Consider the following 19,184-nt stretch of genomic DNA (forward strand, 5'->3'; position numbering starts at 1 on the left):
TCTGGGTAATCAAATAAAATTGAAAATCATCTTCCCATTAAATTCAATTAGCTGCAATTTCTAAAGCCTATCAGAGATTTTAATTACTAAATTATAAAATTCTCCAATGCTAAATTGAAACAAAAAAAATGACACATCCTTGAGTTTCAAAAAATAAAAAGAAAGGGGAAATTACAAGAAAAACCTTTTTTTAAAAAAAACATCCTCCCAATCTTTTTGGTCCACAGCATATGTTAAATGAAAAAGCTTTGTTTTCTGCCAAAGGCTAAAAGCAAGGGAGAGGACGGCACATTTTGTGCTGAAAAACTAGGAGTGTCTGAAATGGACCATCCTCCCTCAAAATGATGCTTGAACAAAATCAATCCATTAAGACCTTGCAGGTTAGACATCAGGGTTTTGGTTCTTTGTTTACCTGCTGTGCAGCTGACTCAGAGGCCACTGGTCAGAGGAGGGTGGGAAATTCAGGTCCTTTTAAGTACAAACGTGTCACAGACTAATATCCTCTTTCTCATGGGAATCACAGAACACTAAAGAGCCAATCCAGTACCACGGTCAGCTTATATAGCCTCAAGATTTGCTGGTGCTCCCTCAGTCCAGGCAAACTTGATCTTGAGTTGAGTTGATCTCCCACATCTGTTTGCTGGCCTTTACCGCAGTGCTGGGGTCTTTCCTGGGCAACCTTTGGGGGAGGCCCAGAGGCAAAAGTGGGCAGGTCAACAAGTGTATATATATTTAAAAACCTTTGTGCAGTAGGCTGCCTTCTATGCACACTCTCGCCTCCCCCCCCCCTCCACCATTCAGACAAGCAATAGACATGGTCAGGATTCAAGGGTGTATCAAAAAACACTCAAGGTAAAGCCAAGCCAGTGAGGGGTTTCTGGTGTGGGGAGATTTCCAAGGGCCAGACAGAGAGGTCTAGAGGGCCACAGTTGCCTGCCCCCCCCCCCGGCCTGAAGTTTCACTGCTCTAACACTACCACCCTTCACTGCTTGAAGCACCTTCCTGCTTCATCAGTTATCTCAGGCTGGACCTTGCCATCACTCAGAAATATCTCATTTCTTCCCCCGCCACACTCTCCAGTGTGACTTTCCATAGTGTAGATCAAGAATAATGGAGGTGTAGTGTTGGAGAGGGCTTTGCAAGTCAGCCAGTGTGGTGTAGTGGTTAAGAGCGGTAGCCTCGTAATCTGGGGAACCGAGTTCGCATCTCCACTCCTCCACATGCAGCTGCTGGGTGACCTTGGGCCAGTCACACTTCTTTGAAGTCTCTCAGCCCCACTCACCCCACAGAGTGTTTGTTGTGGGGGAGGAAGGGAAAGGAGAATGTTAGCTGCTTTGAGACTCCTTCGGGTAGTGATAAAGCGGGATATCAAATCCAAACTTGTCCAGCTCCCTCTAGGAACCTAAAGATCCAGAGCAGCTCCAAACCTCCTGCTTTAAGACCCCCAGCAAGGGAGCACCCACCCCACCACCACTCTAGGAAACTGGTTCCATTAGGCTTCCCCTGCCCTCTTGTAATTTAAGACCTGCAAATCCATTTGTCTAGAGCAGGGTTTCCCAAACTTGGGTCTGCAGCTGTTTCTGGACTACAACTCCCATCATCTGTAGCTAGCAAGACCAGCGGTCAGGGATGATGGGAATTGTAGTCCAAAACCAGCTGCAGACCCAAGTTTGGGAAACCCGGGTCTAGAGTCAGATCCCCCTCCCTCCTCCAACATGGTGCCCTCCAGATGTTATTGGATTCCAGCTCCCATCACCCCTGACCTTTGGCCATGCTTAATGGGGGTTGGAGTCTAACAACATCTGCAGAGCATCACATTGGTTAGCCCTGTTCCAGAAAAACAATGGGGAACCTGAAGGCTTCCAGATGTTTTTGAACTCCAGCACACATCTGCCCTAGCCAGCATGCCCAACAGTCAAGGATGTTGGAAATTGAAGTTTGTGGGGTTGGGGTGCCAGTTCCCTACCCCTGATCTAGAGCAGCCTCCCCGTGGTGCTTTACAGATATTATCATCCCTGGCCATACTGGCTGTGGCTGATGGGAGATGGAGCTCAAGAACATCTGGAGGGCACCAAGTTGGGAAAGGCTGGTATAAAAGCAATGAACAACTCTATCCCTTTTCTAAAGGAAAAGCAAAGGATAGGGAAACACTTTAGCTCTAATGCGGAAATATCTACTCCTAGGCATATATGGGATGCGTACACAAGGAAGGTTGGAATCCCCAATGTCCCCAGCTGGAGTAGTTAATGCTGCTTGCTTTTCCCTAGTTCTGGTGACACCCAGCAAGGCTCAGACAGTTTCACTTTCTCGACTGGGATGGCTTCGCAAAGACAAAGCTGGAACTCAAGGGGCTCCTTCTGATGTCAGGGATTCCCGATCCTTGCCTGCAATCTGGGAATCCTTCCTGGCCTCTTGAAACCAACAAACGCTGTCAGTTTCGAGGCAGTCACTAGGCAGATACGGCTTCCTTTGTGCCACTCTGGCAGAGCTGATACCAAGCTCCATTTGCCAGGCGCCCTGGAGTTGCCAGTCTGGGGAGTCGCCCGCAAACAAAACAAAAAAAGTTAATTATCTCAGCTTTTTTTCTTTTCTTTAATAAATAAGAGAAACTGGCTGAGCCGGATTCTTCGCAGGGCCCTTTCTCCCCCTTTATCATCCATCAGTTTCTGTGACACATTATTCAAAAGGATATATAAAAAAAGTTTTGCAATGTTCAGGATTGTTACTAAATCCTTTTTTCTCGTTCCTGCTTTCCGCCTCCCTGCTCGCTTTGCTTCTTACAGTGCCAGGCAAGCGGGTGGGGGAAATAATAGTAAATAAATGAGTAAGAAAAAGCCCAAAGCCAGGAAGGGGGAGGCTCGAGGGTTGGTCAGCCGCTGCTCCTGCCTCTGCTGTGGGTCGCACAAGAGAATTGGCACTGGGCCCACCTGCACACCTTGCTTGCCGTCTCGCCCTGGAATGTTAACACGGGCACTGCGGAATTCCCAGATCCTTGCCACCAATTAATCAGAGTCCCTTTTGGGAGCCGGTGTGGTGTCACAATTAAAGTGTCAAGCTTGGGCTGGCGAAGCTGGAATCCTTCCTTCAACTGCAAGGCTCGCTGGTTGCTCTAGCTACCTCTCGGCCAACCAGCACCACAGGCTTGTTGTGAGGGTATAGTTGCTAGAAGCGGGCAGGAAGTGGAGAGAGAGAGCCACATACGTTGCTTGCAACTCCTCGGGGGAAATATTGGGGTAAAAGCCTAAGGAATAAAATGAAACAATTTTTTTGCTCCAGCCAGACTTTGAGGGTTCTGCTTGCAAAGTCATCAGGTCCGTGCAACTTAGGCAAGAAGCAAGGAGCACAGATTTTGTCCAGGCAGGAGCCATGGAGCTCCAAGCAAGCATTGGCCAGCTTGTCTGTGCATCCATGTGGCGCAATGGGTCATCCATGTGGCGGCTGGCTGTAACCTGAAGGTTGGTGGTTGGAGCCCAGCCAGCGACGGCTGTGGGCAGGATTCCTGCATTACATGGAGTTGGTTCAGATGTTCCTCAGGGCCCCTCCCAACTCTACAATTATATGATTCTATGTACTTTATGGAACATACTTGTGAGTGGAGCACATTCAGCCCAAACTCTGCAAGACCAATGTAGCTGACATCTATGCAGAGGTGGCAAAGTGGGGGGGGGGGGGAGGAAAACATGCTGCCCCACAACTGCTGTCTCGCTGTGGTTGCTTGTTGGAAAGCCCTTTTCACAAATGTGTATTATGACTGAATAATAAAATACGGGGAATCAAAAGGAGGTGGCAGTCCTAAGCTTGCTTAACTTGCATTAACTCCATCAAAATCAAGAGGACTTCAGAAGAGATGATCCAAGTGGGTTTGCTCAGAGTAGACCCTACTGAAATGGATGGCCTTAAGTTAGCTACATCCTTTCATTTAAATGGGTCTGCTCTGAGCAGAAACAACCTATAGGAAAATGTGTCTTAGATGGGAGCATTAATATGAAATATGCCAGAAATCTAACGTCTAACCTAATCTTTCAGAAATCTAACGTTGGGGGCAAAGCGTGCCCCCTTCCCCCAAAATACACTTTGTTCCTACTATAGCCCCCAATCCATTGTTCAAAGGGTTTCATGCACTTTGCAGCCACTCTGGAGAAAAACACACCGGCATTACTGATGCCAATGAAAGGCTGTTTCATGCATTCTTCCTCCCCTCCCACTACTTGCCCTGATAGAATCCCCTTGCAGGGGAAACTCCCTATACCATCAGGTACAAAGTGTCGCCCTATAATTTTATATGGCTGCCAGCAGCAGCCCTGATCCATGTGTTCGTAGCAGAGATAAAAGCCTCTTGTGGCTGTGTATCATATATACAAAGGCGAAGCATGGGCTTTCTGCTCTCTTTTTAAAATCTGTTTCTCCTTCCCTGCAAGGAGATTGCATCTGCGTAGGAGTAATACCTGCAAACAGTTTTGCTTTGTTTATTTCCACAGTTTGCTTTCTTGGAAATTTCCTGGCAAAAAGGAAGGGCAGCACAGGCGAAAAGGCCAGGCCTAGAGATTAAAAATGGGAGAATTTGTTAATTTCAGTTTTCTCTCACTTTCTCCTTTTTCTGATCGTATTTGCTTCAGTTCCCCACATCAACTTATGAGCCTGGTTTTCACTAATATAACTCATTTTTCTAAATTATTTTCACTAAAACGTGAATTTCTAGACACATTTTACCCTAGTATGTGAATTTTTGTGCACATTACTTGGCCAGAAAACCACATTGCAAAATTTGGAAAGTGCAAATTTGGCTGTTTTTTGGTTGGCGGCCGTATTGTCTCAGAAAGCACAAACCTTTAAATGCAAACTGAACCAAACAAAGCCCCCTCCATCCCCACTGGAGATGTTTTCAAGCTGTTCTGCAGAAACCTGAGAACTAGCAACTTGCTTCTTCTTCCTTCCTTCCTTTTTTTTTTAAAATGAGGTTGATCAGATTTCTGAATTTCGCTCCAGGCGATATAAAAATGTGCCGCCCTGCTTACACAGCCGCTAGCAGACCCCTCTTGTCCTGATGCCCTGCCCTTGGCTATCCAGGCTTCCTCGGAAGCTTCTGCGCTGTTATTTCCTGTTCCACGCTGCCTGTCTAGAGAACTCTCATATTTTCAGTGCTCACCAGACCATGAATTCACCTTCATACCAGTTACAGGGTTATTTAGCTTTTCCTGACGCCAATAACCACCTCGTTTCAACTGCTGCTTCTGCCAGTCAAACAGTTTGCTCTTTTTTCGAAAACACACACACAACGCACACGTAACACAAATGTGCATCATACCCGCAGAACTGTAGCGCCCCCAGGAAAACCCACTCCATTCTGGGATTGGGTGGGGACATGATGTTTAGCACCAGACGCTGTCCCAACTCACCACCACCACCACCAAACCTGAACCCTGCAAGGTAACCCCCATTGAAGATCACCCAAAGCTGTGTGGGAGAGGGTGGAAAAAAGGAATCATAGAATTGTAGAGTTGGGAGGGCCCTCCGAGGGTCATCCAATCCAACCCCCTGCAATACAGGAATCTCAGCTAGTGTGTTTGTGTGTTTTCCTAGATCATAGGACCTGATATCTAGAGGAACATATGATGAACAATGGAAGGGGCAGGGCAGAAAAGGAGGAAAGGGAAGAAGCATGGAAGAGGAAATACATTCAGAAGAAAGGAGAAGAGGAAGAACAAGGAATCCAGGGGATAAATGGGTTCCTCCCCATGCCATATTCCTCTCCGGCTTATAGGCACCAGTGTATTATGATCCAGACAAAAAAATAAATGATAGCTCCACTTTGGAGACCAATACTCCACAGTCAACCATGTGCTCTAAGGGCAGGGTCAGGTTCATGGGGAGAGCAAGGGGAGATTTGGCTGTTGTCTACTTGATTCACTGTAGGCCCATGAAATGGGAGATCTGGATATAAGCCTCAGGTCTTTCTGCTAAATGTCCACTGTGTGGTCTTTGTGGTGGGAACCTTCTCTCAGTCTCCGTTCTACCATCCTGTAAAATGGGAATATTTAAAGACCCTCTCTTCACACACTGATCCAGGGTTTAATAAACTGTGGTGAATTAAACCACGGCATAGCATTGTGGGTGACCCTTGCCTTGTGCCTGAACTATGGTTTGTTTACTGCCAACAAACCATGATCTGAAGCCAACTTTTTGTTGTTGCTTTATGAACCTTGGCTTGATTTATATGAGCAGCCTTCCTTAAGCATGGCTTGCTTCGCCAACCCACCATAGCCACTAGCCAAGCTCCAAAGGCAGAAGCAGCTGGAAAATGAAACCAAACTTTGGAGAATCAAGGCATGGTTTTGTTGAATCAGCTGAGTGATAGACAAATCATGGTTTGGCTAACCACAGCTTTGTGTTAAATGCTAACCGGGCCTCCGAGTCACTGTGAAGTGAGAGCAAGGATGATGGTGGTGAAGAACCCGAGATTTTGCTTTCCTGTGATTTTGCTTTCCTGCCACACCGTACTCTTTTATTCATGATGTGTCAGTAAGCCGTGTTACGTCTGCCTAGAGTGCCTTTTGGCAGGTGAATATATGTTATTGGAATAAATGAAAATGAATAACCACTGACTTCTCCTTCTAAAGAGTTAGGCTGCTCAGCTTCTTCTTGTCCCCAACCAGCGCTCAAAATCCCCCAAGCTCTAGGCGCATTTTGCGACTGGTGTGGGTCCAAATGCGACCACGTCTCTGGATGCCAGGTCAGCGACTGATATCTCCATTTGGTTGGTACCTCCAGCCTTCTTAAGCACGTCAGCAGAAGAGCTTTCCCCCCTATTCATAGCCCTCCAAGGAGTACATGGTTCACACACCCCCTCAGTTAATCCTTACAACAACACTGTGAGGTAGTTTAAGAGGCTGTGACTGGCTAAAGTTCACCCAGTGAGCTTCTTGGCTGAGTGGGGATTTGAACCCTGATCTCCCAAGTCCTAGTTTGACACTCCTTAACCACTACTCCACACTGGTTTCTTAGAGTACTTCTGCAATGGGGCAGCTCTATAAATTAAGCTGGTAAGTAAATATGGGGAAAGCAAAATGTCACTTAGAGAAGGATCTGAAATATTTTCCTTGACGCTTGCATTTGTTTTAGTCTGGATTCTTTTACTTGATGTTTTAATGTGTTGTAAACCACTCTGAGATTTTTTTTTCTTTACAATATAAAGTGGCGTGTAAGTGAAATGAATCACCATCACCATCTCACTGCAAAAAAAGCACCTAGACAGTCCGTTGTGGCGACTGTAACCTAGGCTTAAGGTGCAATTTGGCCATTAGCTTATAGATCTGAGTTTCCAACACTTTCAGTTGGTGGGGACAATAGAAAGGGTCTTATAAGCTGGCATAGACTATATAACCTGGAAGCAGAAGTTGCTCTGGATCAATATTTTATACAGCACTTGGAACTCAGCTGGCAAATAAATACTGAATTGTTAAATTAAAATTGTTCGGGAAAGGTTTTCTTTTTTCTTTTAAAGAACATGTTGGATATTGCTTTCTTTTAATTCCCACCCATCCAACTCCTGCCCTGGCAAAGAAAACAAGATGTTTTGGATTGCTAAGCTGAAATTTTACATGGCTTCCATGAGGAAGATATGAATCAACTCCCAGTTTCAGCAACGCTCCTAATTCCCTCCCTGGTGAGGTTAAGCAAGGAGATGACTTTTTTTGTTTTTCACCTCTGCGGCCCATGTGACGAAACCAAGGTAACTTGAGGAAACAATCAACATTTCCACCTCCCTGCTTCCAACCACCTCTGATTTTTTTTTAATAAAGAAAATGTTATTATGATGATTATTCTAAAAAAAGAAAAGAGAAAAGAACTAGAGCGAGAGTTTTGAGCAAACAACAGATCAATGGATCCCCGCCCCCTCAGAAGGAAAAACAAACACCCAGATCACCACAAATTAGACAATGTCTCGCTTCACTTCATCCGAACAGGCTGACAATTTTGGGGGGTTGTTGCCACGGCGACAGAATAACACAGTGTTCCGCCTGTTGCAGAGCAATCAATTAACTTAATGCCGCCCAGCGCCTGTTTACTCTTCCATTCAGAGGTTCTGCCGTCTTCTTTGAATCCCTCTTTTCCATTCTTCCCTCCTTTGCTTCATCTCAGTGAACTCTCATCCTCTCTAACACACACCAACACACACCGTTTCTTTTGAACGCTCGTCATCCACTTCCGGTAGGCAAGATGGTGTCAAGCTTTGGTACCAACGCACACGCCAAAAATGTATCGTGCAAGTGAAGGTTTTGCTTCTCCGCTGGAGAGAAGCCCTCTCCAAAATGAAATATGTAATCTCTGAGGTAGTGTTGTGCAATGGTTAGAGTGCTGGACTATGATTTGGGAGACCATGGTTCAAATCCCCACTCTGCCATGGAGCTCTCACTGGGCCAGTCACAACCTCTCAGCCTAACCTATTTTTCAGGATTGTTGTGTGGAACAAATGAAAGCGGGGGAAGAATCATGTACACTACCATGGAGAAAAAGGTGGGATATAAATGCAATGAATGAATGAATGACGCCACAAGCCTCAACTCTGTGCTCCTCAAAATTTTGCCCATCACAGAGTTTTGCCCAGGGTAATGCTTCAAGTGATTCCGTCCACAGACTCCTCTTCCCAGAATGTCCCCTGCTCAGTCGAACATCCCATCCCAGGTTGGGGAAGAGACGTTTTATATATAAAGAGAAAAGCTACCCTCGCATTTACGGGAGATCTTGGCAAATTTACCATCATATGGGCTTCCAGTTGCTCTTTTATACGTTTTAAAACATTGTCAATAAAATATCTATCTATTGGTGCCAGGAAACATTCTCATCCTCACCACCGTCGTGAGCTGTTAGGGCAGCCTCTAAAGATGAGCTTAGGCAGCCCTTGCAGACACAAGTGCAAGCACACTTTAGAGTCTCCACAGTACTAAAGGGGACCCGGATTTAACAGGGAAACAAACCACGTATGAGCTGCCCAAGTCCCTCCACGCTTCCCAGCCCCCCAGACCAAAAACATGACGGAATGATCAGCTTGGCTGCCTGCTTTTGCTCCAGTTTCGGTTTACGCTCTAGGCTCCACCTGCATTTTTTAAAAAAAGCAATAGAAGCCAGCTCTGGGCAAGTTCCCGCAATTGGTTGCTTTGGTTTTAACAGACCCTTTCAAAAGAACAATTAGATGCTTGAGGCAAAGAAGAGCATCCAGAATCCTGCCATACAGTGACCCTCCTGAGTAATAACAGGAAGAGCAAGGCCTTTTCCTGTTGTTCATTCCCGGTATCCGGCTGTCAGAGGTAGAGTGCTGCTGAACATGGAGGCTTTGCTCAGCAATTATATGTGAGCTGTCATGAATGGGCTGATTGGTTTCTATGACTATTTAAATAAAACAGCAGCTGAAGCTGCATGCACACCATATTTACAGCACATGCCTTCCCACAAAGAATCCTGGGAACTGTAGTTTAAGGATGCTGGGAATTGTTGCTCTGTAAGGGGCAAATATATAGGGAAGCGGGTGGTGCTGTGGGTTAGAGCCTAGGACTTGCCGATCAGAAGGTCGGCGGTTCAAATCCCCGCGATGGGGTGAGCTCCCGTTGCTCGGTCCCAGCTCCTGCCAACCTAGCAGTTTGAAAGCACGTCAAAGTGCAAGTAGATAAATAGGTACCACTCCAGCGGGAAGGTAAACAGCGTTTCCGTGCACTGCTCTGGTTCACCAGAAGTGGCTTAGTCCTGCTGGCCACATGACCCAGAAGCTGTATGCCTGCTCCCTTGGCCAGTAAAGCGAGATGAGCGCTGCAACCCCAGAGACGGCCACGACTGGACCTAATGGTCAGGGGTCCCTTTACCTTTAAGGGGCAAATAACAGTTCTCAGGAATATCTGCAGTAAGCAGGTTGCTTTCAATGCACTTCAAATGCACGGTGTGTATGCAAGCTAAGCAGGTGGCCATTTATTGCATTTATTATCTTGCCTTTCCTCTGTAAGACCTCAAACTGGAATGAAAAGTTCTCCCCAAACCAATTGTATCTTTATGGCAGCCCTATGAGGCAGCTAAGGCTGCAAGATAGTAGACTGGATTGGGGTCACCCAGCAAGCTTCATGGCCAAGGAGAGATGTGAACCTGGGTCCCCTGATCCTACTCTGACTCACTAACCACTAGAAGACACTGTCCACCGTCACATCTCTGCTGCAAGCAGCCCTTCCTTTTGCCAGCCCTGCGTCTAGACCACCAACTGATTCCATCTTGAGTTTTAGTGTTATGTGAGGCTGAGAAAAGCCCCCCTGTCCCAGACATGCTTCAACACCATTCATAATTTCCTACGTTTATAAATATGCCCGCTGAAAATTTTGCTCATGAAGACCTGGCTGGACTTAGCCATCATAATACTCAGCACTTCCAGGGCTGCTTTGCATTTATACACCAACCCCCCCCCCCAAAAAAAATCCCTCACACCCAGAGGTGCAAATGATACTCATGTCGTGCCCTTTCCATCGTGCCTCAAACCAACCCCCTGCCCCACCCCCCCCCACCGGCCACTCGTTTTCGGAAAGCCAATCTGTCAGGGAACCTGTTGGCAAAGGGGGTTTTTCGACTGCTCCCTGTCCATTACGGCCCAGATTATAAGCATATTGCACAGATCTCTCTGCATGATGCCGGAGAAATCCAATACGCTGAAAGGTTAATGCAATCAATTAGGGTGACAGGGAAGTAAAGGAAGGCTTCCGAGTAGATGAAAAAGAAAGAGAGGGAGAGAGGGAGACTCAAAGGGCTCTCCAGTTGAGGGCAGGGGGAATATCTGGCATAGCTTCGTTGGCAGAGCACGAGACTCTTAATCTTAGGGCTGTGGGTTCGAGCACCACATTGGGGAAAAGATTCCGGCGTTGCAGGGGGTTGGACTATTCTATGATTCACTACACAACACCTTTGCATTTCGCTCTTGGTGTTAAGAGTTGCGCTATTGTTGGTTCAGTGTCAGTGCAATAAGGTGCCATTTTGGCAAAACATTCTCTGTATGCTGCTGTCAAATAAGACCCAGGAGAGGTACGTGGCAGAAAAGGGGGAGCAGAGCCTTCAGAGGACGAGTGAATAATAAAATAGAAGGCCAACGAAAAGGGCGGTGGGATGATTGTGGTGCTCATTCATTCATTATTTGTATTCGTTCTTCAAAAGCTACGCAGGCACTCCTGCATTTCTTCAAAAGCAGCACAAGCACTCTTGCATGCATGAGGCATTTCTTGGGCTCCACAGAAGTCGGGGCGGAGGGAGAGGAACAAATGACTCTTGAAGATAAAACCCAGGAATGAGTTCAGAAAATGGTGCAGGCGTTGTTGGGGAGCAGAGGTGTCTTGCCCTCCCTAATGAGGCCACAGGTACAAGCCAACAGTTGGCCAGGAGCCTCGTGAAGGCTATGAGAAAACAAAAATGTAACCAATTATGACTGGGGGGCAAAGAGATATCCCCCTGCACACAAGCACACACTTAAGGTGAGGTACCTTAAGAAACTGTCTAGTGACTGCAACAAGGAAGTTGCTCTGAATTTATTGTGAAGAAGCCAATGAAAACATAGAGGGGTGGTTGGCTGGGAAGGGGAGAAGGCTAATTTCCTGATGAGCTTTTTCTGCCACGGGGGAGGGAGGCTGAGGAATCCTGACCCCATCCTTAGGGAGGGGCTCAAATGGCCCCTGGAGATCTGAAATGGCTTTCCCAACTCTGAGCAGGGCTGAGGAGTTTGCACTTGACACCCAACGCAAAGTCCAAGCCATCTTTTACTCGCCACCCACCCACTGCCGCTGCTCTGGGCTGCTCATGGGCTGAGGCCAGGGAGTCTGCAACACTGACCCCTCAAGACAAATTATGGCTCCAAAACTCCCCGCTACACCCTTCCTTACGCTCCCTACTCAGTTGTAGGCAAGCTCTCCAGGGCTCCTTGGCAGGGGCAGACCTACATTTTGAGGGCCCTGGAGCTTGAAGTGCTATAGGGTCCCCCACGCAACCCACAACAAGGTATGGGTAACCCTTGTTATCTTCTCCAATGGGGTTGTTCCATGACAGATCACCACAATTTTATTTATTTTTTAAGAAAAATAACTACTACAACTCAAGATTTTGATTAAAATTGCTATACTGGATTATCTCATATGTCAAAGTCACTGGTGTGAATAAAGATTTCCTACGCCTTATAGTTTTCGAGCAGTGCAACTCAAATTGGGTCTACTGACCTAAAAAAAAAAAAGCAATGGGGACTAAAGTCACTTCTGGGGCCCCTCTGGGATTAGGGGCCCTGAGGCTTAAACTTCATTCGTTTCATAGTAGATCCACTCCTGCTCCTCAGTCCTAGTGGAGACATCTCAAATCACCTGAGATGCCAAGTGTGGAGATCTTGGTTCACTGGAGACTGGAGGGAGGGAGAGAGAGAAAAACCAGCAAGAGGTGGGGGCTAGAAAAACAGGGGGCAGAACACAACCTCCCACCTGTTCATTGTGGAGTGCCACCTCCCTCACATCCAGTTTAGCGCCAAACTGTGCTACTGGCAGGACCAGGAGGCCAGCGTCTCCAGGCAGGGCAAGAGAGAGCAGAGGAAGCTGCTGTATCCTGAGCCAGACCTTTGGTGCAGCTAGCCATGTGGACTCCCAGCCCCTGGATGGAACCTGAGACTTTCTGCATGCAAAGGAGGCTCTCTACCACTGAGCTACACCCCTCCCCCAAATGGTATGTCCCACCTGCAGAATGAAGTTGTACAGTCTGCTCCACAAATATAGGAAGTTGCCTTGTCCTGAGTTGGACCCCTTGGTCCATTGAGCTCAGCACTGTCTAAACTGACTGGCAGCAGCTCTCCAGGATTTCAGACTGGGGTCTCTCCTAGCCGAAGGGGACCTTCTGCACGCAAAGCAGATGCTCTGAGAACTGAGCTGTGGTGACAGAGCGATGCAGCAAGGGGGGCATGGAGGCCAGAGACGGAGGGAGGGAGGAGGAAAGAGCTGTAACCAGGGTTGTGAAGCATGCAAAGGGAAGCATCTGCCCATCCCTTTGAAGGCTCGAGGCAGGGTGCTCAGGGGGTGACCTACACCGTGCCTGGCTGTGATCGCGTTTCAGGGCCACTGCCTGCCGATTCCAAGACAATGAAGGGGCACCTTTGAAGTTGGAAAGAGAGAAGCCGAAATGCAAAAAAACCTGGAGAGATCTTATTTGAGAGGGAGAAGTAGGGGAGAAGTAGGGGGTGCGTGTGGAGCGAAGGGCCAAGCGGGTGGGTGGAGAGGTTGTGCAGACAAAGCAAAGAGTCGGGTGCCCAGTGGGGTGCCCCGAAACCAAAAGGGACAAAAAGGAAAACAAACAGTTTATGAGCGGGGGCACTTGCTGCCTCTGTCTGTGTCTTCCCCCCTTCCCCTGCCAGCCACTTCCATACAAACCCCGCTGGCTCCAGAGAGGCCCATCCCGTCGATGATGGATGGATGTGTAAGGCTGGCTCTCATTCCTCGCCATGTTGCAGCAGAAATATTTACATAACATTGGCCTTCCACCGGTCACCTCTGACACTGCGGGGCCCAGCTCTCCTGAGATGCTCAGTTTGGAGAGTGGTGGGGGGAGGCACTCGCTCTGCTGGCACCTGGCTAGAGTAGAGGGCAGACCAAGAAGGTAATGCCATCTGGGAAAACCTCAGTAGGCCTCAGTTGCCTTGTGTGTTCAATTTCAGGATGCGTTGCAAATAAAGTTTGCAGAGTGATTACAAAGTTGGCAGTTCTTGCAAATAGGGACGTCAGAGCATTCTGCTGAAAAGGGGAATGGGAATTGCAGAGTTCGCTTATTCGTCCTGGGAATGAAAATCAATTCATCAAATACGATTGGTATTCATTTATTGTTGCTGCGTTCCGTCCCCCAAAACCATAACTGATTACGTCCCCTCAGCTCCCAAATTTTCAAAGTCTTTCCTTTGCACTGATACGAATGGGGTGGAACAATGTAAAGACGATGAAACTTAGGCCAGTTACATAACTAATTACATAAATTACTTAAATTACATAATCTTCCCACAACGGACTACAAGACAAATGTTCTTTTTGGTGGAAGAAAAACTGCAGCGGAAAAGAAACAGTGCTGCATGCAGTGACTACAGTGTGGAATGGAAAGCGATGCCATATTCACATTCCTTCGCTTTTCCCCAAACTGTTTTTGTGTGAATGTGCATCATTTCTCCCCCCCCCCCTTCCCGTGCAGGAGTATATGATGATGCAAGCTGCTTCCCACCACCAGCAGAACCGAAAGTGCCACTGTCCAGTCTCACAGTTACTAGCTCACTTTATGAGAACCAAGTGTGAAATTTGGCATTGGCCACTTTTAGAAAATGGAACTTGGGGGAGGGCGGAGGAAGGGAAGAGTGACAAAAGGGGGACAGCGATTATTTGGACAGGTGACAATTCCAAAGCACCCAGGTTTCCACACTGCCGTTCCCTGACAATTTGTTAGGAAACTAATGTTTCAGTGACAAGAGTTGTATGACACCCCCCCCCCCCTGCACAGTGCTTTTCTTGACCTGGATGGTGATTGTGCGGATGGCGTTTTTCACATTTCCCTTCCCGTGAGAAAGCACACTTTGGCATGGATGCGGAGCATGAACAGAAGCATATTATGCTTCCGCTGAGAAACAGATGGTTGTTCTGCCACATTGGGCCACCTGTAAACAGAAGAAGCTGCCTTGTTCTGATTTAGACCTTTGACCTGTCTACCATTCAGACCATTGGTCCACCATCCATTTATGCTGGAGAAGGTGGAGGAAACACACCTTGCAGGGGGTGCGCCAGCGCCTGACACTTCCCTGCGTCGCTAGCTGTGACTCTTTTGCTAACAAACTAGGCATAAAACACACAGACAAGACCAGCCACATGAACGGGAGCAACAAATTGCCACAGAGACACAGAAAGGTAGGAAAAAAAGAACCCGCGTAGGCGGACATACCCATTTGTGGTCTTGGCGGTCTCTCCTACCTTTCGATGACCAGGAATCAGATTCCGCTATTGGGTTTATTTTAAAGCTGTGAAGTCACTTCATCCTGAGGAGGGAAAAATGAGATAGAGGTTACTACTGCTAGCGTTATATACACCGAGGCAAAGGAAAATGAGTGGGTTTACCATTGCAGTAGGCGTCCCCCTCCCCACTCTGGCCTTTGACTTTACCAGTGGCAATTTAGTGTTAATATTATTGCCGGGAGATCCACAGGTAGTTCACAGTCAATTCATCTGGCACGCACAGAATTTGAGTAGCTTTTTAAAAAGTTAAAATTTTTTAGGTTCTGCCATTTTATTGTTCTGTTGACCCTCCCTCATTTTAATGATCTGCTCTTTCATTGTATTTTATGGTGGTATCATTGTGCTTTTAAAAGTCCCCCGTCCCGTCCCCCCCCCCCCCGTTGTATGTTGTCTTGAATTTGCTTTGCAGAGAAAGGTGAGATAATATGCATATTTATTATAAATAAGGTATGAATACAGCGGTTCTCCTGGGCAGAAGGAGCTGGGCAGAGTGCCCACTTCAGATGTTCTTGCTGGAGCAGCACACAGTCTTTATCCTGGTTCTTATTTGAAAGCTGCGTTTGGGGCAAACAAGCAGAGAAGGCAGAAGGGCAAAGACACTCTACCCTTGCATCTCTGTTGCCTGCCGGTGGCCTCAACCCCAAAGGCATCCTTCAATCAGAAACAGGATGCACCCATCAAAGTTCATAGGGACTAGAAACTTTGGGAGGGATTCACCTAACCAACCCCATCAGCGGAGGCCAGGTACAAGGACTAGCACTTGCATGGCAGGGTGTTCCCCACTCTGCAGCCCTCGCAATTGGCTCCCACAACAGCGAATGGGGGCAGGAGAGGGGGGAATGAATGGAATAGCAGCTGGAGGAGGAGGAGAGGACAAAGGAAGAAGAGGAGGAGGAGGAGGAGGAGGAGGAGTTTGGATTTGGTATCCCGCTTTATCACTACCCGAAGGAGTCTCAAAGCGGCTAACATTCTCCTTTACCTTCCTTTCCTACAACATACACTCTGTGAGGTGAGTGGGACTGAGAGACTAGCCCAAGGTCACCCAGCAGCTGCATGTGGAGTGGAGACGCAAACCCGGTTCACCAGATTACGAGTCCACTACTCAAACTGGGTGAAGAAAGAGCTATGAGTGGAGGTGGAACCCTTTCTCATTCTCTAGACTTGCATCTGGAACAGGGTGTAGAGAGTGCTGCTGAACTGGGAAAACAGAGCTGTGGAAAGCCTGAGGAAGTACCAGCCACTTTGGACCTACTCATAAAAAAGCAAGTGAGAGACTTGGGTGAAATCCACAGTTTCCAGGAACTCTTCTCATTGTTAGACTTTTGCAGTGAGCTAAGCATTTGTTTGGACCCTGCGCGAGAACCCGGAGGGTGTGTCAGAAGGAAAATGACTTGATATTGATCTCTCTATATTAGTAATTTTGTATTAATGTAACATTTTTATATGTAACCGTGCATTTTTGCATTATTTTACTTAACCTGCTGTCGGTTCTTTTTTGTACACTGCTCAGAGATATTTTTAAATATATTAAGCGGCACAGAGGTAGAAAAAAGAAAACAAAACCCGCACAACTTTGAATTTCACCCTTTGGTTGTATCCAATGCAAGTCCTGCTTGGAGTTGCCTCGTGGAAGTTACTAAGCATGGCTAACTTAGGTCCGTAAATTTCAACGGCTCTGCTCTGAGCGGAACTCAGTAGCACACAACCCTTTGCTTTTAAAAGGCACCATGTTCCACACAGATCCCTCAGTTGGTGCAAGGGAATAATGGGATAGCCACTAGGGTTGCTGCACAAAGAGGAAGAACTGTGGCGTACTCACCACTGACGTGGGAGCACAAGCAGTGTGCAACAGGAACACTGACTCCTGAACTTAATGTGGGGGTAAGTTGCCAACAGTTTGAAATGACAGGTGGGGTGGGAAGAAGGAAAGCCCTCACTTCTGACCACCTCCTCCCTTTTCCACTCTGCTCTGCATCCATCAGGAGTGCTCTTGCAAACCTTCATTGCTGTAGGACCTTCACAACATGGGGAAGAGCTGTAGCTCAGCGGTTAGAGAATCTGCTTTGCATGCAGATGCTCTCAGGTTCAATCCCCAATGGCATCTCCAGGTAGGTCTGGGGCAGCCTCCCTGCCTGAAGCCCTGGAGAGCTTCTGCCAGTCAGTGTAGGCAAGACTGAGTGACTGGGGCAACCCAGTCAGATGGGTGGCATGTAAATAAAATACTACTACTGATAATAATTACTGAGCAAGATGGACCAACGGTCTGATTCCGTATGAGGCAGCTTCCTATCTTCTTTGTTCTGAGCAACGTAGAGATTGAGTGTCATTCCCCCTTCTGCGCATGGGATAAACTTGAGCATACTCAAGTAAAAACTGGAGGGAGAGGGGAGGGCGAAGAAATATGTAGAAAAACAACAACAGTTGCAGGGGAGGGGGGAAACCAAACAAAAGCACCACGCAAAGTAAATTGAATTATTTAAAGCCATATGTTCCAAAAGTGTGACAGAGCCGAAGAAAGAAAAAAAAAAGGCAATATTGTGAGACTTCCGGATGGGGGTCTCCCTATACTTGGCGGGGGGCGGGGGAGAGACAGAGATGATAGAACCAGCTGGTAAAGAAAGCAGCTGGTAGCAGGTTTCCTACTCCCATCGACAGCGGGGAGCTATGTGCTTTCCCCCCTCCCTGTTCCATATTGTATCCTCCAACCAGCTCATTTGACATGGCTTGGGATGACTCTGCCCTGGCAGAGAACAGTGTGTGGGTTGGCTTGGCGTGGGCCTGTCACACTCCTTTTGCAGGGCAAATCTCTATTTTCTGCACAGCAGGTTAGAATCACAGAATTGTAGAGTCGGAAGGGACCCCAGGGATCATCTAGTCCAGCCCCCTGCAATGCAGAGCGGTTTGCTCAACATGGGGCTTGAACCTATCTCCCTGAGATTAAGAGCCTCATGCTCTACCAGCTGAGCTTGGATGAAGAAAGGCTCAATCTCCTCCCTCTCACCTAGGTGAGAAAATAATTTGGGGCAGGAAGGGTGGGGAGGTACAGGGAGGAGAGGCTGAGGGTGGTGGTCACTCTACTATTTTGGAAGGTGGGGTAGTTTTTAGTGGACACTCCCTGGAAAAGACCCTGATGTTGGGAAAGATTGAGGGCACAAGAAGAAGGTGACGACAGAGGACAAGATGGTTGGACAGTGTTCTCAAAGCTAATAACATGAGTTTGAGCAAACTGCGGGAGGCAGTGGAAGACAGGAGTGCCTGGCGTGCTCTGGTCCATGGGGTCACAAAGAGTCGGACACGACTAAACGACTAAACAACAACAACAACACACCTCTGTGCCAGAAAAGCAGGGCTGACCCAAGACATTTTGATGGAAAGCGGCAAGGCGCCTTGTACTGAGTCAGGCTATTGGCTCTAACTGCTGAGCCATGGCTGTTCTGATCATTGCTGCCTGGGTTGAGGAATAAGATGATCACACACACCACCCTGGGCACCAAGCTGAGGGGGTGCAAAATTGAGAAGATCAAATTTGGGGCGCTCAGTTTTGGCCTTGCTCATGACAAAAGCGGGTGTGAAATTTTTTATTGTTTGGGGAAGGGGATGGGACAGGGGTCCCAACCAGTCCAGCATCATGTCCTCACAGTGGCCACCCAGACACCTGTGGGGAACCTTCCTGCCGTTTCTGGCAACTGGCATTCAAAAGGATTACCACCTCTGAGACAGGGAGCGCAGCCATCGTGGTCAGTTAGCCTTTCCCTCCAGGAAAAGCATTTCCCGGCCCCAATAGTGTTGCCCTCTAAGCTCAGCTAAAGCATCAGAGAGCAGGTGGCAAAGCAAGTTAGAGGTAAGGGGATAGTACTCTGCACGTGAGCAGAGGTACCATCACCACCTGCTTCACAACTTCACGTCTTTGAGGGGAAAGCCCCAACCCTTTGGAAAGCAAATTCTGGTGCTGGTGAAGCTGCCTTTACATCTCTTTCCTCCCTTCCTCTCCCCTCTGCTCCGTCTTTGACTCTCGCCTCTTCCCCCTCTATCCCTGCCTGCAAGCAGCCGTCTTCCTCCCCGCAACCGCCCACCCCATGCTAGACTGGGTGGGTGTTTTTTGTTTTAAATGGCCCAGCAGCCCCCTTCTCCCCCCTCCCACCCCTCCATTATTTT

The 19,184-nt window shown here is 47.8% G+C and overlaps 1 protein-coding gene across 4 annotated transcripts in view; it reads right to left on the reverse strand.

Moving 5' to 3' along the window:
• Positions 1–19,184, reverse strand: part of CASZ1 (castor zinc finger 1) — a 308,728-nt gene that overhangs the window by 141,843 nt on the left and 147,701 nt on the right. For 2 of the 4 annotated variants that reach the window (XM_028740681.2, XM_028740682.2), the window contains one exon: positions 14,988–15,052. Coding sequence is in view for 2 of the 4 variants with exons in the window: in XM_077931393.1 (XP_077787519.1) it covers positions 14,959–14,962 (4 nt within the window). In the remaining 2 variants the exon portion in view is untranslated. Of the gene's footprint in view, positions 1–14,958; positions 15,053–19,184 lie in introns of all 4 variants that reach the window. The other 2 variants (XM_077931393.1, XM_077931394.1) reach the window with 1 other exon arrangement.

This window comes from Podarcis muralis, chromosome 7, assembly GCF_964188315.1.
Source record: "Podarcis muralis chromosome 7, rPodMur119.hap1.1, whole genome shotgun sequence".
Taxonomy (NCBI): Eukaryota; Metazoa; Chordata; class Lepidosauria; order Squamata; family Lacertidae; genus Podarcis; species Podarcis muralis.